Here is a 19,872-nt window from a genome sequence, read left to right as displayed (position 1 = left end):
AAAACTTTGCCAAATCAGATCTACAAACAGGTCTGATCCCATCACACCTGACAAATGAGTGTTTTAGAATTACTGACCTCAGATGGACTCCAACTCCGGCCCCCAGCAGGAGTTTCCTTATCTCTAATGAACTCTGTTTCACGTTTTCAACCTTTTAGATTGAGGTTGAGTCATTTTAAATGTGAACGGCCACAACCTGCTGCTTTTCATAAATTTCCCTCCTCCTCCTCTCCTGTGGTGAAAGGCGAACCACAGTGTTTCCATTTAGACACAGAAAACGTGAAAAGGCCCACACAGAAAGCTGGCAGCACGAGATAAGTCGCTGCCCACTTTGTGTCACTGGAAATTGGCACTTTGACTTCCACAGTGTATTTGTTGCCGGCAGCGTGGCAACAAGCGGGAGAATAATGGTTTAATTTTCCCCTTGACGCCGCCGCCGCCGCCGCCGTCCTCCTGACGCCTCATACATATGCAGCTCATGAGCTGCCATTTCTGGTGATTCTGTCGCTCATGAAAACTTAAAATTCTCATACAGCACAATATGTCAGCTGTGGTTCACTGGGCAGAAATTGCCACGGCCGATGACATTTATGGGAAAGATTTCTTTCTCTGGCCCCGACTGCCCCCCTCAACTGAGAACTGCTCCTCTGGGAAATGTTATCGGAAAATATTAATTTAACCAAACTAGATTCTTGAGAATAGTTTATAGTGGATGGATGAAGAGCTGGATAGGTACGCTGCAGCTGAGCAGGTAGATGGACAGGAGCGCTATAACCAGCAATCATTTTCATCATCTTTTCATTTGACAATTAATGTAGTTAATCAATGATTTATTGTTGATCAAAAACATGCACAACCTGAGTTCTTTAACTCAAGGTCATGTCCTTAAATGACTTGCTTTGTCTTTGGTTTGTTGTTGTATATAACTGACTGTTGTAGTAAAGACGGAGCTGAGCTGAGTCTGCGGTCCAACCCTCACCTACAGTCATGAGCTCTGGTTAGAGACCGAAAGAATAAAATCACAGATAGAAGACAGAGTTCCTTCCTTAAGTGTCTGGGCTCAGCCTGAAAGATAAGGAAGGGTGAGGAGCTCGGAGAAGAGCTGCTGCTCCTTCACATTGAAACAAGCCATTCAAGATGGTTCGGGCATCTCATTAGGATTCCTCCTGGGCGCTTTCCTTTTGGAGGTTTAGGGCACATCCAACTGGGAGGAGACCCAGGGTCCACCCAGAACAGCTGGAGGGATTACATATCCCATGTGGCCTGGAAACGCCCCCCGATCCCCCAGGAGGAGCAGAAAGATGTTGCTTTGTAGAGGACGTCTGGAAAACTCTGCTTAGCCTGCTGCCGCTTCGACCTGACTCTGGAGCAGATGAAAATGGATGGATGGATTTATGATGCATGGTATAGAGTATCATTGAATTAAGTCTTTGCAGACTGAGAAGGTCTCATTAGATCAAATTGTTTAATTTGAAACTGTATTGCATGAAGCAGTGATGTTAATGTTGTTGATAAAGCAGCCAGCAGTGATAAGCTCTGTTACTGTGGTTTGTTCAGAGTCTTACTGCTGACCTCAGGACTAACCCTAATGTCCCCCCAAAACCCTTAACCTGTGTGCGAGAAGCTGCGAGGGCTCAAAATGGTGTAAAGAGGAACTGGACACTTTGTGACGTCACATGACTTTGATGACCCCAAAACATGTCTTGTATAAGGGTTTTTTTTCCCTCCCTACGCTCCCTGTTTGTGAAGAGAAAAGTGATGTTGGATCAGATCTGATCAAAGCAGATTTGGAATTTGTCATCGTGTCTATATAGATAAATAACTACACACAGCTCAGGCTCTCAATCACAACTGACCTGTTTATATGTAAACTTCTTTTTTCTTGTAACATTAACGTTGGGTTTGTTCCTTTCATGCTTGTTTGTTTTTATTATTCTGCCTTATTCCTTTTTCCATTTTATGCCAGTTGTTGACCTTTTTTTTACGCTTCTGGGCGTCCCCTGGTAATGTCACAACGCTATGAACTTTGGGTAATTTCCTTAGGCAGAGTCTGCAGAAATGTGGAAAGTGTGCATAAGGGCTCAATATCTTCTAGAGAGCCCCCGTGCCCTCAATGGTTTTACATTGGCAACACTCCACCAGTGGTGCAGAACAACTCAGGTCACACTGTTTAACTATTATAATTTCACTAACATAGATTAGCTGTTGAACAGGCCTGATCTTAATAGAGATGAACTGAAACTAAAGGCTAAAACTGACCTGCTGACTTGGTCGTGAAGTAATATAAATACAGTTGGTGGTTAATGAGCTAAAATCTTCGGTTAGTTCCTGTTGAAGAATCTCCATCCATCTCCAAACATGTCTGAACTTTTCCCAGTTTCACTGAGACAGATTCGTCCTCCTCTGTTGTTTTTGAACCCAGTTTCTAATGAAAGACATTTGTTTGATAATGAGCCTCCTCTTCTCTGTAATGACGCTGCCTCATTTTAACAATGAGTCTAATCTTGTACTTCTTGTTCTGTTTCTCATCCATCCTGCCTCCCTCTCCTCCCCTGCTCTTCCTCTCCATCTGTTTCTAATTGATTACTCCCTCCTGTGCCAATATCTCTCCTCCAAAACTTTCTCTCCTTCATTTTTCTCCTCCATCATTTCTCTTCTTTTCTCTCAGGTGAATAAGCAGCAGCTGCAGGCGGTGAAGGAGCGGTTCCTGGCCTTCCTCAACGGAGAGACGCAGATCGTGGCGGATGAAGCTTTCTGCAACGCCGTGAGGAGCTACTATGAGGCAAGACGAGTTTACCTGTACTGTGAGGGGGATCCAGGTGTCTTCAGGAGGCGGGGCTGAGTTAGGACTCTGGTCAGAAATGTGATGGTGTTTGATCCTGTGAAATTAAAACGGCAGCAGGTTGTTTGGTAGAAGGACACTTTACAGACCGACTAGACGGTCGCTTTAGCAGGTCAACTAGCTAATGTTAGCATAGCAGTGGCTAAGAGGACGGTAGCTACAGTTAGCCAAGCAAGGGGTGTGGTTTGCTGTGGTGTCTCTGCCCCTGTTTGACTGGTAGGAAGGCACATTAATGAGGGCGGTGATTAAGATGATGTCACTGTGAATGTGGGAATATCACACGACAGATCTACCCCTGATGCTCCTGTGCTTCCTGTGAGCTACAAATTAAAAGACAGGTGGAAGAGATGTGGAGAAATTTTAAAACACCAATTATAATCGTGACTCATCACAATATCTGCAAAAACAATCGCAATGTGAGTTTTCTTTTTTTTTTTTTTTTTTTGTTTAGCACAGTTCAGCGAAAATTTAAGCACAGACGCAGCAAAAATTCACTAATGTGAAGAGAAGAAAAATACATGTAAATGTGAGCTTACGAAGTAAATGAATCAGAACAGATGATGATTTGAATAAATTAATTTTCAGTTGGTTAAAAAAAGCCTCAGAACTTTGCTTCATTCACAGATGCACTGAGGCTTTTTGTGGTTTCAGCTGTGGTCGCGCCCCCGTCCTCCTCCACGCCGCTGGTGACGGAGTGGTTGTTGACCTCTCACGGCACAAAATGATGAAATTTTTCAGCAGCGTCAGACTGAAGCAGATTAGAAAAATCGATCCAGCAGCTGTTTCCTCGTTGTGGGGGAGTCAGGCACCACCCACCCCTCTCCTCAAACTAAAGCTTTTTAATTTTCTTCACCTTTTGCTCCCTCTGACGTCCGTACCCCCCCACGTAACCCCACACAGGACTGCAAACATTTTAATGCATCATGTCATCTCTGAGTAAATGTGTTTGACAGAAACATACAGTGATTTCTACGTAGATTTATGTTTCATTGAGTTTTTCTTTGCTGCCTTTTTGGAATTTGTCCTTTAAATTTCCCAGTATTTGGATGGAAATGTGTCTTCTGACTCCTCCAGAGACACCGTGTCAAAAACCTTCCCTGTCGGCTCGAGTTTCCGTCTCCACGCTGGTGGAGGAGGACGACAGCTGTGAGCAGAGATTGCAGAGAATTTCCTCACTCTTATTATTCCAGTTTTACACTCTGTCTCTCTGTTATCTGTCGGCCCCCTGCCTCTCCCTCTACCCCCCCCCCCCATCCTTGTCTCCCCCTCTTCTGCTGAAGCGCCTGTAATCTGCTACGAGCTGGAGATCTTATCGGGAACTTGCCACATGTCGTCTTAATTGCCAGCAAGTGTGAGACGATGGATCTCACTGATGCTGCAGAGGAGCTGACAAGCCCAATGATCAAAGAGAGATGACTTGTCTTCCTCAGTGGACATCATCATCGTCCTCGTGAGATCAAACACAGTGTCCTCCTGAGACGCCATGTTTTTGTTCTCTCTGTGAAGTGGCAGCATCTTTAACATTATCACCACCCTACACACACAAAGACAACAGTGGGGATTTGTGGTGTTTTTCATTTGTTGTGTAAAGTCGTGGCAGATGTTCATGAGCGATGATGATTGTCATCTTTTTTTGTTTCTCGTATCAGGGACTATCCCTGTTATAAGCCATTGATAGGCTTTTAATGTCGTCGCAGCTAGAACACATTATACTTGTTTGCCATCTCTGTGATTGTGCGCTAATAGATTTCATCCATGGAGAAAGCTGGAGAATCGAAATGGATGTCTGGTTAGCACCAGGAACAATTAAGAGGAAAGAGATAGATGGTCAAAAATAAAAAGTGCTCTGAGAATCTGTTACTTGGCCTCCGTATTGTTACGGGTTTGGTGTGAGCCGCCAATATTTTTGAGAATATCAAGTGGACCATGACTTGGAAAAGGTTGGAAACCACTGACGTAGAGTATAACTCTGAGAGTAAACTAAAAAATCCTCTGGTCACAAGGTTACCAGTTGATCTTTTTTCCAATGTTGGGAGAGACTTACAAACTTCCTGTCTTTCAATAGATTTCAACATAAAAAAATAAAAATTCATGGATAAATAATTTGGTTTGGCCTTTGCAGTCTGCGTGGTCTTCATAGGCTGAGTTGTCTGAAGGAGGCAGCTCCTTAAAATTGGGACATTGTGTATCCACAACCTGATATCTGATTCCTCTGAGCCATAGAGCTCCATTATTTCCTGAAACTAATAAAAACCCATCAGTGAGTCTCACTGTTGCACCTGGTGACGTGTTCCTTCATCACCATGAACACACTGTAGTTTATTTACACTCAGTCCCACACACACCAACCTGCTGCCAGAAATACTCACAGAAACTTGAATCCACGACTGTAAATAATCCCCAACAAAGACGCTATTTCCTCTAAAACTACAGTATCCAGTTGAAAGTATATTTATAAGACAGTTTTTTTTTTTTTGGGGGGGGGGGGGGGGGCACTGTGCTTGGAGCTGAGAGCCACAGGCATAAAGTGCAGAGAAACTAACACATTACTGGTTTTGGTCTTTTCTCAGAGTTTATTGATAATAAGGAGAATATGAAATAAAACCAGTTTCATTGATTAAAGGTCTGATCAGCCTGATCATGCTGCAGTGATCGCAGCAGTGGGGCACTGCTTCCAGTCTGGAATCAAACCCTCTAACAGGCCAGATCTGCTCTGGTTCGGAGTTTAGCTCCTGATTAACACTTCCAGGCTCTGGGCTGTGATTCACCCTCCGGACACACACAGTAGAAACATACTGCGATCATACTGAGCAACGTGGGAGAAAGTGGAGTTTCCTGTAGGTGTGGTAACGATGTTGAGTCATGCAGACGTGTTTCTACGTATCTTGGTCTTGAGATGAAGTGAAGCCTGCAGGTGTCATGACTGTGAGAAGTTACAGTGCAGCATGATGCAAAGGAGGGCAGATGAGCAGACTGGCAATAGAGGCATGGATGAAATCTTCTGAGACACGGTTTATTGAATTATCAGATGGAACAACAGTTTCTGGATGTTTTTTGCTGATACAGTGGAGAACCTACAGGAAATAAAGGGAGAGAGAGAGGCATGTTTGTGGTGTAGAATTACTGTCATGTGAACCAACCGAACGTCAAACTGTAAGAGGCAGAGAAAAAAAAAAAAACTCAACTAAAAGAAATTCACTGCGATGAGCAGACAAACAGGAGAGGAGGAGGGTTGTATAGATGGAGGTGACTCATTATCAGCAGAGGAAGAAACCCTCGACAGGAAGTGAGACAGGATTTCACACTGATTTTCTTCAGGACATGAATACATCCATCCATCCATTAGCTAGACCGCTGATCCCTGCAGGTCATGGTGCTGGCGGGGTGTACCCTGGATACAGCTGACAAACAGGCATTCGTGCTCACATTCACACCTACGGGCAATTTAGAGTCTCCAATTAACCTGCCTGTGTTTGGACTGTGGGAGGAAACTGCAGCACCTGTGCCTGTGTGGGGGGGAACCTGCAGACGGGCCCCAGCTGGCCGGCAGAACCATCTATCTGTAAGACGACAGTGCTAACACACAGCACCCCCGCGCTGCCCCACATCATTATCAAACAAAGGTTATTTCTCCCAGTGAAACTGCTCAACGCCTCGACTTTAAAGGTCCCATACTTTACTCTTTTCCGGCGTTTTAATTGAAGTGTTGATATACATAAGAAGATGTATTTGTTCTTTGTAGTTTTACATCTCCTCCCTCAGGCTTCTCCCTGGAGCTCTAGTAACAACAGGTCGGTGAGCCAATCAAAAGAGAGGATCTGAGCCTTTGTTGGTATGTTTTATCCCTGTTGGTTATTTCTGTTGTGGTAGTCACACTGATGGATGACTTGTCTGTCCTGCACTTTGGTCCAGAGTGAGACCTCTCCACACCTGCTCACCGTACTGACAGTAACTTCTGTGGATGTTTATGCTCATCGGAGCACCATGAATTAATAAGGTGTTATTACTGGGTGTTGTGCAGGCCTCCTGGCTGCTCCTGTCATCTGTTTCATGCTGCACCACATGTCCTCCTCTCTGTCCATCACACTCATTAATTATCACCTCTGAGCTGTTTTATTGGATCCCATCACTGCTCTGCTGCTATGTTTTCTAATTAGCATCTTGTCCATACTTGAGCTCTTTGGCTCTGCTGAAATCTGAAATGTTGCTTTTATTTTTCATTCTGTCTCAGCGGCGTATGACCACTCTGTCTCATTTCTTTTTTTTTTCTAAAAGGTTTCGGAGAAAAATGACTCACGACTCATCTACTTTTATGAACATGATGGATGAATTTTTATTAAAAACGGCAATTTGCAAAGGACAGGACATGATTCCCTTTTTGCCAGTGTAATAATGAATCCTAATGGCTTCAGACACCTGAAAAAGAACCTGAAGGATGAACTATCATGTCCATATCTAGCTGCATTATAGGTCCCATATTTTACACCTTTCCTGTGTTTTTATATGAAGATTTGATTGAAGATCTATAAAAAGCAAGAAACATCTCAGTGTAGTTTTACATCTCCTCTCTCAGGCTTCAGGCTTCTACTTGGCAACAGTTGGCTCTTTGGATTTGAAAATCACTTTTTTACAGTAAAGAAACAGTCAAGCTTTCAGTCCTTGATCAGCTGGAACAGTGAGTTGTTCAGTCACAGTTACGAACTTGAGTTCACATAGGAGCTGGTTTATTTTCCTGCAGCTGATTTGGTCCTGAACGCAGAGAAGTTAGAAATGAAATCCTCATCCATCAGTCGCCCCTCTGAAAGCTGAAGTGGTCTAATTGCCTCCGTCTTGCACTTTGCATGTGATATATCTGATCACAGCTGCAGAGGTGATTTCATCTGCTGCTGCTCACTGGGAGGAAACTTTCACTGTTGTTGTCTTTTCATGTAAATTAACTGACACTGTGACACTAATGAGCCTCATGTGCTACCGCTAATGACAGAAGGGATTTCTCTATGCTTTTTATTCCTGATATTCTTTGGCCAATCAAGGAGCATGTGGTGATTTTGAACGTGTGAATGAATGAATGAATCAGCTCACAGTGGCTTGAAGATCTAAAAATTCTGCACCATTAGTTATTGTCTTTTGGTGACACAGTCAGGTCATTTATTTAATACACAATCTCAGGTTTGTTTTACAGTCTGCTCAACATATGAGACACTTTTCTTACACCTTTAATTCAGAGAAGGAAGAAAAAAAAATTTTTAATTAAAAAAAGAAAAATCTCAGGGAGGGAGAGGAGGAGGGATCCCTCTTTAATCAAAACCTGTGGTGCATTTGGGTCTGTCGGGAAAAGAGGTTCTGTTGTTTGCCTCAGAGTTGAGTTGCCATTTAAAAGAAGACTGTGCAAAGTTTACAAAGTTTTCCTCTTTAAGAGAATCTTACTTGCAGTCTTAATATGTATAATTTAAATTAATTAAATTTCTTGTATATATTAAAATGTTTTATTTTTAAATTCATGTTATCACCGTCTTAATGTTTTATTTTTAATGACATGCTGCGGCCCCAGCAAACCACAGCATAAAAAAACACAATATGTATATATGACAATCTCTGGCTCAAGTCGCAGTCTATGATCTGAATCACGATCCGGATCCTGTTTCTGCTCTGGTTTTATTGTGAAAGTCCTGAGTGGCAGTTGTGTTTTGTCTCTCTCTGGAGTTTCGATGCTTCTTTCCAAGTTCATCTGCTCACTGCTGTTCTTCACCCACATTCTTCTCTTTATGAACTGTGTCACAACCAATCAGACTTTACTGTGTAGTTCATACGGAGCATTAGTTTGGGCAGTTATTTATTTATGAGCTGGTATATGTAGGTTAATGTTCCTCTCCAGACATGTTTTAAACTCTGATATTAGTCTTTAGTTAACGTGGTATTCTAACATAAAAAGTGGGAAAAAAAGGAACTCTGTCTGAAGCTCATCTACACTTCTGGATCAGGCCTTGGCCCCGCCCACCAGCTGCTGGCTCCAGGTGTCCAGGTGAAAGAGCAGAGAGGATGAAGATGTTAGAGGAGGAAACATCAGAGAGACTCAGCCTCATGTTGGAGCCTCAGTCAGACCCAGACTCAGATGAGGAGTCTGTTGAGACCAGAATCAGAGACTAGCAGACGGATCAGAACCGTTAGCGTAGTTAGCATCTTTTATTTGTTTATGTTGGTTGTTAGCTTGTAACTGGCAGTGGCTGACACAGTGTTAGCGTTTGTGCTAATGTTAACTCTGGCTCTCTGTACTGGCAAGTTTTCAGGTTAATTCATCCCCGCCCCCCATCCTCACAAGTTGGCAGGATTGGTTCCTTAGGTTCTGTGATGTATGAATCCCTGACTGTCTGAATCGAGGTGAAACACTCAGTCATGGTGTTGATGGATTATTTTGCTCATCATATGTCTTGTATCATATAAAAAGCATCATGTGAACATGTTAAGAAGGGTTAACTCTTGATTTTCATTGGATGGGGTCTGGAATATATTTCCATGCCTCTGTGGAACACTTTGTGTCTGAGTGGTGTTGTATAAATAAACCTGCCCTGCTTTATATAAAGAGCAGAGTGATGTAGTCGCAGTAATCTGACAATATTTCACTTAAAATGCAGTTTGAGGCATGAACTGTTTTCATGACAACCAGACTTTAAATACAGGAAACTGCAGTGTAAAAATGGCTTTGCAGAAAAAAAACAACACACCACTCATGTCAAATAGAGGCAGTTTATATTTATGAAGGACGTATTTCTGTGCTGCAGCTGCAGGTGTGTGACCTGTAATTTAGTGTTTTCAAGCAGCTGGAGTCCGGTGCTTCAGGTGTGTGACATTTCTGGAGCCCAGCAGGAAGCTGCTGCTCAGACTGTAAGTGGCTCCAGCTCACAGATTTTTTACGATGCATTTCTCAGACTGGTCTCTCAAGTCCACTCTAATCACAGCTTTAATCTGTGTGGAAGGTAGAGGAGGGTGATTAAAGACAGAGCACCGGTTCAAAACCAAGTCAAAGGTCAACATCATAACGGGTTCAACAATCTGCTGGAAAATGAGCCCGATCAATATGTGTTCCCTGCGAAGAATCAATCATTTCTCACTCTCAAATCTTGGATCAATGATTCTCAGCCTGAGACTTCATGCATTCACATCACACATCATTATTATAATAGATTTTTTTATAATTGACTTAGGAATGAATTATCATGTTATCTTGTGGTTCTAATAATTACATGTTGGGCTAATGAGTCAACTTTTCTTTCTCATATTCACTGTCAGATTATTATAAGTGGCCGTCATAGATTCCACAAGGCCCAAAGAAAAATCTCAGAGGATTTGATTCAGTATTGAGCTCTCAGCTGCACATGATGCTCAGTCTGCTTGGAATCGGCAGAACATCTCTACACATCCTCCATTTAAAAAATCTATTAGAAACACACACATGCACTGATACATAGAAGAGAAAGAATAACTCCAGTAACAGACAGAAGCATATCTGCTGTTTTAATCATGTGGTTTTACTTTGAAATCATTTGGTTTTACTTTGAAATAAATCATCAGGGAGGAAGTAGGGGCGGATGGATGGGTCTGCGCAGCACAGGGCTGAAACTGATGGTCAGTGTTGTTCCTTTTATCCAAGACTGTTCCACAACCTTGACCACATGTTTGTCTTCGTAACCAAGGCAACGGAGGTCATCTGATCTCAGGGAAACACTTACCTTAAGCCGAACAGTCATCGTTTCCTAAAGCTAGCCGAGACTGTTCCACAACCTTAACCGCTTGTTTGTTATCGTTACCATGACTACCAAGGTCCAGTTCACCAGCCGCCAATATGCTCCTGTGCATCGTATCCGAAGGTCGGGACAAACAACATATAAGGTCACTTAGCAGCAGCCAAAATATGAGATTTGGTGGAGAGTTGAGGAGACTGCAGCATTTGTCAATGAATAATGAAACAAACAGAAATTATTATTATTATTATTATTATTATATTTATTTGTATTCATTTTTTTAATGTTTTCCACATTGTTTTCCACCATTTGATGTTTGACAGCTGCTCTTTTAATTACGTAATCTTATGTTCGTCTTCTTCTTCTGCTGTGGTTTAAAGTGCAGCATCTCGTAATATTCACACTTAAATTCACATTTTCTTTTGGCATTTTTTGGGGGGAATTTGCTTAAAATTTACTCAACGTTTGGATGGAAACCTGGTAGATATATAGAAAATAAAAATAAAACTTTTAAAGTGAAATGTTTGTGCAGGAAGTGTTGACTTTCACTGATGTTGATGTCACTGACTTAATCGAGATAACAGGTAAACATGGAGGAAGTTTTGAGTTTGGATCGACAGCAGCAGAAACAGGAGCAGATCAGAAAATAGATGTTTGTATTTGATAAAAATAAAACGGGATAAATTAGAAATAAAGGCTGTCTCTACTGTAACGACCTCATTCTCTCCTCAGGCTAAATCTGACACAAGAACTTGCAGTGAAGATAAAAACAACAAATTTTCAAGCGAAGTGTGTAAAGTGTGAAGCTGCTGTTGTTGTGTGTCTCTGTCTGAACATCATGTAAACATCACAGCAGCCACACTAACAAACACACCTGTCACACACAGAGGCAATGAACGCAGCAGCAGCTCCGTCACTCGGTCCTCAGGCTGGTTAATGCACGTCCTCAGCCTGTGAGGGGGAGGCCTGCGTCTGTCTGCGTCTGTTTGCTTTGATACAAGTTTCACATGGACGCCTGCTAATGTGGCATGAAAGTGGATTTAGGGAGAGTGTGTGAGCGTTTGAAGTGTGAGTGCAGGCAGTTTGTCTTTCATATATGAATATACATTTTTGCTTTTAAGTATTTATGTAAACATTTCTTCATTCAGTTTTTTTCTGCTGTGGATGCACAGCTGCTGAGGAGACTCTAAAAGCTTTAATCTTGTCTCACTCGAGCTTGATACTGAACGATGTTCCCGCAGCAGGGGTGATGTGTTAAAGCTGTCGTTAACTGATAAATCAAATCTTCCCATCTTCTCTCTTCTGATGGGCTGCTTTCTGAGTGATCTATAAAAATAAAGCAGATTTCAGGTAAACGCTCCCCAGCACGGGGCTTGGAGCGTGGCTGATGGCGGTGACTGCTTTGTTGTGACATCACAAAGTTGCAGAAGTCCTGACGGCTGGTTTTAAGGCTCAGTTTCTGAATACAGGCTGTGTGCATTTCTCTGTGGACTGAGGCTTTGATACTTTCACAGTATTAATATAGAACCTGGACCTGCTTTATAATCACAAACACATGGACATCTACCTTTCTACAATATGGTCCTTTAAGTATTCCTAGAAAGTTGTCTTTATTTTTGGGAAAATGGACTCTGTTGATGAGAGAATGTATATTCAACGTGCTACCTTTGAAGGGAATAAAAAGTGAGTCACAAATCAAGAGCTTGAACCAAATCTGCCTTTTTTTTGTTCCTAGATGTTTGTTTGTTTTTTTTTTTCAAGGGAAATATCTGACTAAGATCTAATGGGACAGAAATGTTGAAAATTAGTATGACAGTGAGCAGTGTGCAGGATCTTCTGTTGTCAGGACAGACAGAGAAATCCTTTGAGGACTTTTGAGACTCAGATTTTAAAATCAAGGCTTTTTCCTTCTTTGTTTCACTGGGCAAATCTGACTCTTCAACCTCTGAGAAACATGTTTTCTTATGATCTGTCAGATTTTTGTTACCACACAAACAGAGGCAGTTTAAATGTGTTTTAACAAACTGCTCATCACATCCTGAAAAACGGCACAAGTCTTGTTAGTGTCCAGAGAACAGACAGAGCGCTGATGATGAGAAGATTTGAACGTGTCTGTCAGATGTTTGATGATTTGATCCCTCACAGCTACTGGATTTTCTTCTGCCTCCATGTTTTTTTCCCCCGATCAGTGGGAGGTGACAATGACTCAACGCCGCCTCTGCTGTGAAGTCGAGCGACCTGTTGGTCTGTCACTTTAAAGGACAGCTGACATTTCTTGCTGTCCTCAAACTGCAGATTCTCATTATGACACATTACTGAGACATCCCCAGCTGCTAAATCCACACCAACTTCGTTAAAGGAACAGGACATTTTGGGAAGTTAGTTACAAGTTGGAGTTGTTGAAAGGTGGGTTTTTCTCTTTTGATGGAGGCTAGCAGTTTCCCCTGCTCCCAGTCTTTGTGCTAAGCTAAGCTAAACATGTCATGTACTGCATGCACAGACATGAAGCAGAGCAGGGAAATTAAAAATACTTTAACAATAAATGTTTATTATAAGCTTTTCTCAGACATTTAAATCTCTTGAATCATTTCACTATTCTATATTAATTACAGTGTTTTTTCCGGCTGCTTTGGTTAGAAGCTAAAACGTGTCATTATTTTTAGACTGATCTTTATTCCTTCACTATAGCAACAGATGAAAATCTCTTTTCCTTTCCTTCTTCCATCTCTTACACGATAAGGTCTTTATATTGTCATGCAATTACTGCTTCAGGTGCACAATTGCTGCTGTTCTGCTAGTGTGTGTGTTCACTCAACTCATTGGTCCAAATTGGTCAATTTCCTGTCCCCGTGGAGACCAAACACTTTCTCTGTTTGCTCAGCTCTAAAGTCCCTTTTTCTTTTTTCTCGTGGCAGAAAGGAAAAAACTTGCATGCTCTTCATGTTCTTGACTCCTTTTTCCTTGTGAGCGAGCTTTGTAAACTGAAGGAGTTAGAGGAGGGAGCTGGACTGAGAGGCTGTTTTTTTTTATCAAATGTTCATCCTCATTCAAACCAGGTGGATTCATGTAAGAGTTCCAATCAGAATATTTCAAGTAAAACCTGAACATTTAGAGTGTCTAGACTGAATTGGCTTTGTTGTCCTTTAACATCAGTTTACTTGCTTCAAAGGTGCACAGGAGAAAAAAAAAGAAGCAGTTTTGAAGGATTAAATTCAGTCAGCTCAGGGACCTAGGTGATGACGACTTTGCTACATTAACAGGAGCAGTGCCTTTATGTTTTCTGTGCATTTAAAGTGGCGAACGTGACTACTTGTTAACGAAAAGGAAGGGGTTGCAGGGATGAACTCAGATAATCATTTCCCGACTCTGCAGTTCCCCTCACCTCTGCATCTTCTATCTAATTATTTATCTGTCTGACCCACAACTTCACTGTTTCAGTTCACTCTCACTGTGCTCGAAGCATCATTTTCACTGTCTTCAGCAAACTTAAACCCACTGTGGGCCGCCTGCTCAGCACCAAACAGCAGGTCAACACAGTTTTAGACCAGGTGATCAGTTGAAGAGCCAGATATTTCCCTCAGGAGTTGATGAAGAAGCTAAACACCACTGCACATTAATAATGTTGCTCTGTATCTGCCGAACATGTTAGTACACTGTTTGCCAACAGGTTTGCCAAATTAAAGGTCTAAAGGCAGATGTCCATGTGTTTGTGATTATAAAGCAGGTCTAGGTTCTATATTAATACTGTGAAAGTATCAAAGCCTCAGTCCACAGAGAAATGCACACAGCCTGTATTCAGAAACTGAGCCTTAAAACCAGCCTTCAGGACTTCTGCAACTTTGTGATGTCACAACAAACTACTATATTTTTATTTGCTTTTTAAGATCTCTTTAATTTTATATTTGAACAGTCAGCCAATCAGAAGCCACTGACAGCACCTCTTCACATTAAGATATGTATTTCTACTCAACAACAATAAAAAAAAAAAAAGGTGATAATGTTGGAGCAAGATAAGCTTCATCATCATACTTTACATGCATCATAAGTTCCTTGTTCTTTTTGTCATCATGATGAAAACTTCTGTATATACATATGTTTTCAGACAACAGCTGGATACTAACATCTAAACAATCTTTGACGATGAAACAATATTGCTGAGTCTTTTTTTCTTATTAGACAGAGAAACATTTTCACCAAAGGTTAAACTTCACACCATCAACTGTTCAGTTATTTTCCATCAAAACCTTCTGCTCATTCTTTATATTTGCATCACACATCAACTCACATCGTCATTCAGCTGAAAAGATGGAGGCTGTTTTTAAAGCTACTCACAGGAAGGTTTAAGGTCCCCGAGCTTTTATTTTTAAAAGAAATTAGTTGATTATTGTGAGATTTTGTTGGATCAGTCTGTCTGTTCAGTTTGAGTAGGAATCAGGAAGCTCAGGTACCAGAACGTACTGCAGAGGGACGTTGACTCACATGTGGATCGTGTTCAACAACAGTCGCTCTGTCACAGCTGCAGCCAATCTCTGTTTTCATGTCTTTTCTGGGGATTCCTGTGTGAAGAAGGTCTTTCCTCCTCTGCAGATGAATGACCACATCCAAAACCAGTTTCATTTTATTCCCAGACTTTTTTTTTTTTTTTAATTATGTTTGTGTTATTTGTCCAGTGGAGACACTAATAATAAGAAACACAAATGGAGTCTGGATCAGACGGAAGCTGCAAATCATTCCTGGCATTTCATATAACTGCTCAGTGTTTTTTTTTTTTTGTTTTTTATTGCCTCTGCTGCTGACTCATTTGTTTCTCTCATGTTTAATAGAAGAGTGAGTCTTTATGTACTAATGTCTTTGAAAAAGTTTCCTTATGGGTGGTTGTTGATCCTTATTTACAGAGACTCACAACCAGTCTCTCTCTTCTCACTGTGGTCTGTTGAAGATCTGCAGGGAGGCGAAGACGTTTCTCACATCATGTCATTTTTATCTGTCAGTCAATATAATCTAGATTAGGTCAATGATGTGTGATCTATAAAAGTCACCACACACCGCTGCACTTGTCCATGTTGTGAGTTTGATAATATTTTGATTAATTGTTCAGCCCCTGATTGGTTGTGACACAATTTGTCACAGCGTTGTGGTGAGCGGACAAACATCCAATAGAAGCATCACAGGGGCAGAAAGGTATGAATCACAACTTTCAGTCAGGACTTTCAGAATAAAATCAGAGCGGGAACACGAGTCAGATCATGATTCAGATCTTGGACCTTGATTCTTCCCAATATCAAAATGTCATATGATCTTTTGGCCACATCGCCCTCCCTTGCGTCCATGTGGTTCTTCAAGTTGCCAGAACATCTCCACACTTACCGACATCGTCTCACCTTCTTTAACCACCGAGGCTTTACGGTTCAGGTTGTTGTGACTGTTGAGCCGTGGCTTTCAATGCAAGAGTTTCCTCTGAGGCAGAACTTCTCTCTCATTTATCTGTAATTTCTCACTAAAACAACAGCATGTGTCGTGTTGCTGCTCAGCCAACGGTGCTGCTCTGTTTGCTCCTGAAGAACTTTCTTATAATTAGTGAGGAGTAGCTTTGTTTCTATGATGTGATTTATTGATAAGACAAGGTCAAAAGTTTTGATCTTGTTTACATCTGACTGACACATTTACATGTTGATTTTCTGTTTCTCCTCCTCTTGTTTCCCTCCATCGTTCTGTTCCCTGTGTTTCTTCTCTTGTTTTAATATTGTTCTTATTTCTTCCTTGTTGTTTCTTCCTCGCCTGTTTGCTCTCGCTTCAGTGAAATCTCACAGGGGGAGGTTCTTTCTCCACCTGAGTGCTTGGTTAAAGTCACCACCATGCCCTGATTTCCTGCTTCAGCCTGTCCGCTCACAGACAAAGCAGGCGGATCAATGAGAACATTTCTCATCAAAACTGAACCGAATCTGAGCCGTCGCCCCGAAACCGAGCCAACAGCTGATGTTTAAGCTCGAAACTCCTCCTCCGTGGTCTTTTAGTTCCCCTCACAGACTGATGGCTTTCATAACTGCGCCGCTTCACGCCACGCTGCATCTGTGACATCTGCGATTTGAAAGTAGAAATGGGACTGGTGTGAAAAAGATTCTGCGGCTTCACTGGAGGCAGAGGAGAAGCCCACACTTGTTCCTTCAGTCTGCACATCATCAGGTTTTTATTGAACATGAAGTAATTGGTTTTTAGAATAAACTCTTGTCAGATCAGTTCAGCCAGTGGATGATCTCTTACAGGCTCGATAAAACCACCACTGTGGGAGGTTCGAGTCGAGGTTTCTCCCTCTGAAGAAAGACTGGAGGCCTGTAAAACAGACTTCCAAAGACTGGATCGGGACCTGCTTCCTGTTACTCCAGTCTGAAGTGAATCAGACTGAAGAAAACTCACATTCTGTTCCTGTATTTCTCAGTGTAGTCATTCTCCTGCAGTCGCAGTCAGGCTGATGACAAAAATTAAATTGTTTAACTGTCCAAACGTCATTTACATATTTATCTGATCTTTATCACAGTTGCATCAGTCAGTCATTGATGGCTTTTCTTTCTTGTGGAGGCACATCGGTGTTTGGTTTGTTGTTAGCTGTGAGATGCAGCTGGACAAAAATTCAATATTATTGTGTGTTGAACTTCAGTGAAATGATCATATCATGGTATCATTCAAAAAATTACCTGTAGCTCAAAGTAAATATGAAAAGTGGTTTAGGTTTTGTTAAACTCATATAATTAGTTTGGTCATTTATGACACTTAAAGTCTTTTAATGCTTTGAAAATCAGTTTGAATGTGATTTCACACACATTGATTAAAGCTCAGCAGTAAAACCATAGCAATTATTATCGAGATGTAATTTTTACTCAATAGAAATATGACAAATAATAGAAGTAATAAATGTTCATTTATGTCCATGCTTAGATAGATGCACAGATGTGACTCACGATCTGCCAATCACAAGTCAGGGTTTAAACTAGTCATGTTAGATTTAATCATTGTAGTTGTTTAGCAAGTTCTCCGATTTTATATTTATCGTGATAATTATCGATATCGACTGATATGAAAATGTTCGGGCCACATCGCCCCTCCCTGACTGTGATATATATCAAGATCTGCCAATATTCAGATGCTCAGATTATTATTGTGATCATGATATCAGCAGTGTCACCAGCGCTTCCTCATTGATAAAGATGATTTGAACGTCCTTTTGTAGATTTATTACATGACCCGGGGGCTTTCTTAGTTCTTTAATTGTACCATATATGTTGCTCTACTGCGAATATTTTAATTGCCATAACTGAACAATATATAAAGCTCCATTGCTTCATGTTGTATCAAACAAAGAACCCAGTGCAGACACACACAGACACACACTGCACACCCTGAATAACAGGCACACAGAGAGGGTCAGTAACACTGCAGACAGACCCTGTAAAAACTTAATGGGTTATTTCACAGCCCACTGATGCCCAATGCTCCTGATGGCCAGTCTGAGTACAGAAGACGAGTCTGTTGCCAACATGTTTAACACACAGAGAGAGAGAGAGAGAGAGAGAGAGAGAGAGAGAGAGAGAGAGAGAGAGAGAGAGAGAGAGAGAGAGAGAGAGAGAGAGAGAGAGAGAGAGAGAGAGAGAGAGAGAGAGAGAGAGAGAGAGAGAGAGAGAGAGAGAGAGAGAGAGAGAGAGAGAGAGAGAGAGAGAGAGAGAGAGAGAGAGAGAGAGAGAGAGAGAGAGAGAGAGAGAGAGAGAGAGAGAGACTGCGATCTTCATGGCTCTACAGTGAGAGAAGATTCACTTTATTTGTCATTTCCCTGAGTATTTGCGTACACAGAAAGAAACAAGGAGAGTGTTTCTCATCAGCGTAGAGCAGTGCAATAAAAATGGCTTAAATAAATAAAGTCTCTGAAAGTGGATCTAAAAACAACCATTCAAACACGAAGATTTTACGCATTTGAAACAGTAAAAATAAAAACAGAAAATGAATATGAGGACGTCAGTGTCAATAAATGCTGGGGAAACACTGGACTCTCTTCTGTGTGACGTCAGTGCTGATTGAATAGATATAATATCAGACCACGTTCACACAGAGTGACGCAGGGTCCTCTGCTCAGAAAGAGGAGTCAGACTCAACCTTTGCTGCAGTACAATAGTACAGTTTGTGACAGTGGAGGAATAATGCACTGCAGCTTTCAGAGGATAATGACTGTCAACGTTAGAAAAAACTGAACTTCTTGGAAATGTTTTTCTGTGACCAGTGAGTGTGTACTTTAAAAAAGGTAAAAAATTCTGATTATGATTTATTGAGCTCACAGCAGAGACGGTTGAGTTTAAACTCTCTGATGCTGATGTATGACGCGTTGAGGCTCTGACACCAACAAGCCGACTTGAAGCAGGCGACGGACACGTTTTAATATCGAGCTGAAACATGTTTTATGCATGAAGGAAATATGAGCAGTGATGATCCACAGCTGTGAGCAGCTGATGGTGGAGCTCTTAAAAGAAAGCTGGAATAATGTTGAGAGGGAGCAGTTCATCATAAAGACGTGTGCGATTAAACGTATACATCAACCAAACAATCGGATTCATGCTCTGCTGTTAAAGTGCAACGATCAGAAAGATCAAAAAACCAACTACGACTTATAAATATGTTTCACACTAGCACAAGACTCAATTTCAACATTTCCTATTTGAGATTAATAACACCAAAGAAACTACAAATTAAAAAATAATGAAACAAATGTGGACACCTTATGTTAGTCATTTAAAGTAATCAAACCCAAACTTAATGGATGTAGAGCTATAAAGTGGGAGGAGATGGTGGTTCTCCATTCTCTTTTCCCAGTTTAGCTTTTTCTTTTAACAAATATACTAAATTATTTGATAATTAATTAACCACTTCATTTAATTGGTCATTGGGCATATTTCAGGTAGTGTGTCCCCCGGGGGTTGCTGTAAGGCAGGAGTTGTGTTCAGAGTCCCACTTGTGACGTGTTAACACTTGATTACGTTACTGTTTAATAACTGATGGAACCAGTTGTGTAAATGACGTCTGCTGTGACTGTGGAGTTTGATTGTGACCAATCAAAACTTTATCACTAAGGTCGACTGTTTGGGAGCAGCTGTAGTCATGACCATAATCTTCAGCTTCAGTTCACAGTTACAGATATTTTCAGTAGTTCATCTTTGGTCCTGAATATTCACCCAGAAAAGTTTCATTCATTGAGTGAGTTACAACATATGGTCACATGGCTCTCCCACTTTAAAACTCCATTAATGATGC

General features: G+C 41.4%; 1 protein-coding gene across 10 annotated transcripts in view; it reads left to right on the top strand.

Annotated features, from left to right (window-relative positions):
* Positions 1–19,872, top strand: part of cadps2 (Ca++-dependent secretion activator 2) — a 186,456-nt gene that overhangs the window by 28,890 nt on the left and 137,694 nt on the right. For all 10 annotated transcript variants that reach the window (XM_071460078.1, XM_071460068.1, XM_071460090.1 and 7 more), the window contains exon 2: positions 2,669–2,782. In XM_071460078.1, coding sequence (XP_071316179.1) covers positions 2,669–2,782 — 114 coding nt within the window. The remainder of the gene's footprint in view (positions 1–2,668; positions 2,783–19,872) is intronic.

Source organism: Trachinotus anak, unplaced genomic scaffold (genome assembly GCF_046630095.1).
Source record: "Trachinotus anak isolate AG129_WGS33_773 ecotype Australia unplaced genomic scaffold, CSIRO_AGI_Tana_v1 ptg000002l, whole genome shotgun sequence".
NCBI lineage: Eukaryota > Metazoa > Chordata > Actinopteri > Carangiformes > Carangidae > Trachinotus > Trachinotus anak.
The sequence above is the reverse complement of the archived record's forward strand: the minus strand, read 5'-3'. Positions and strand labels throughout refer to the sequence as shown.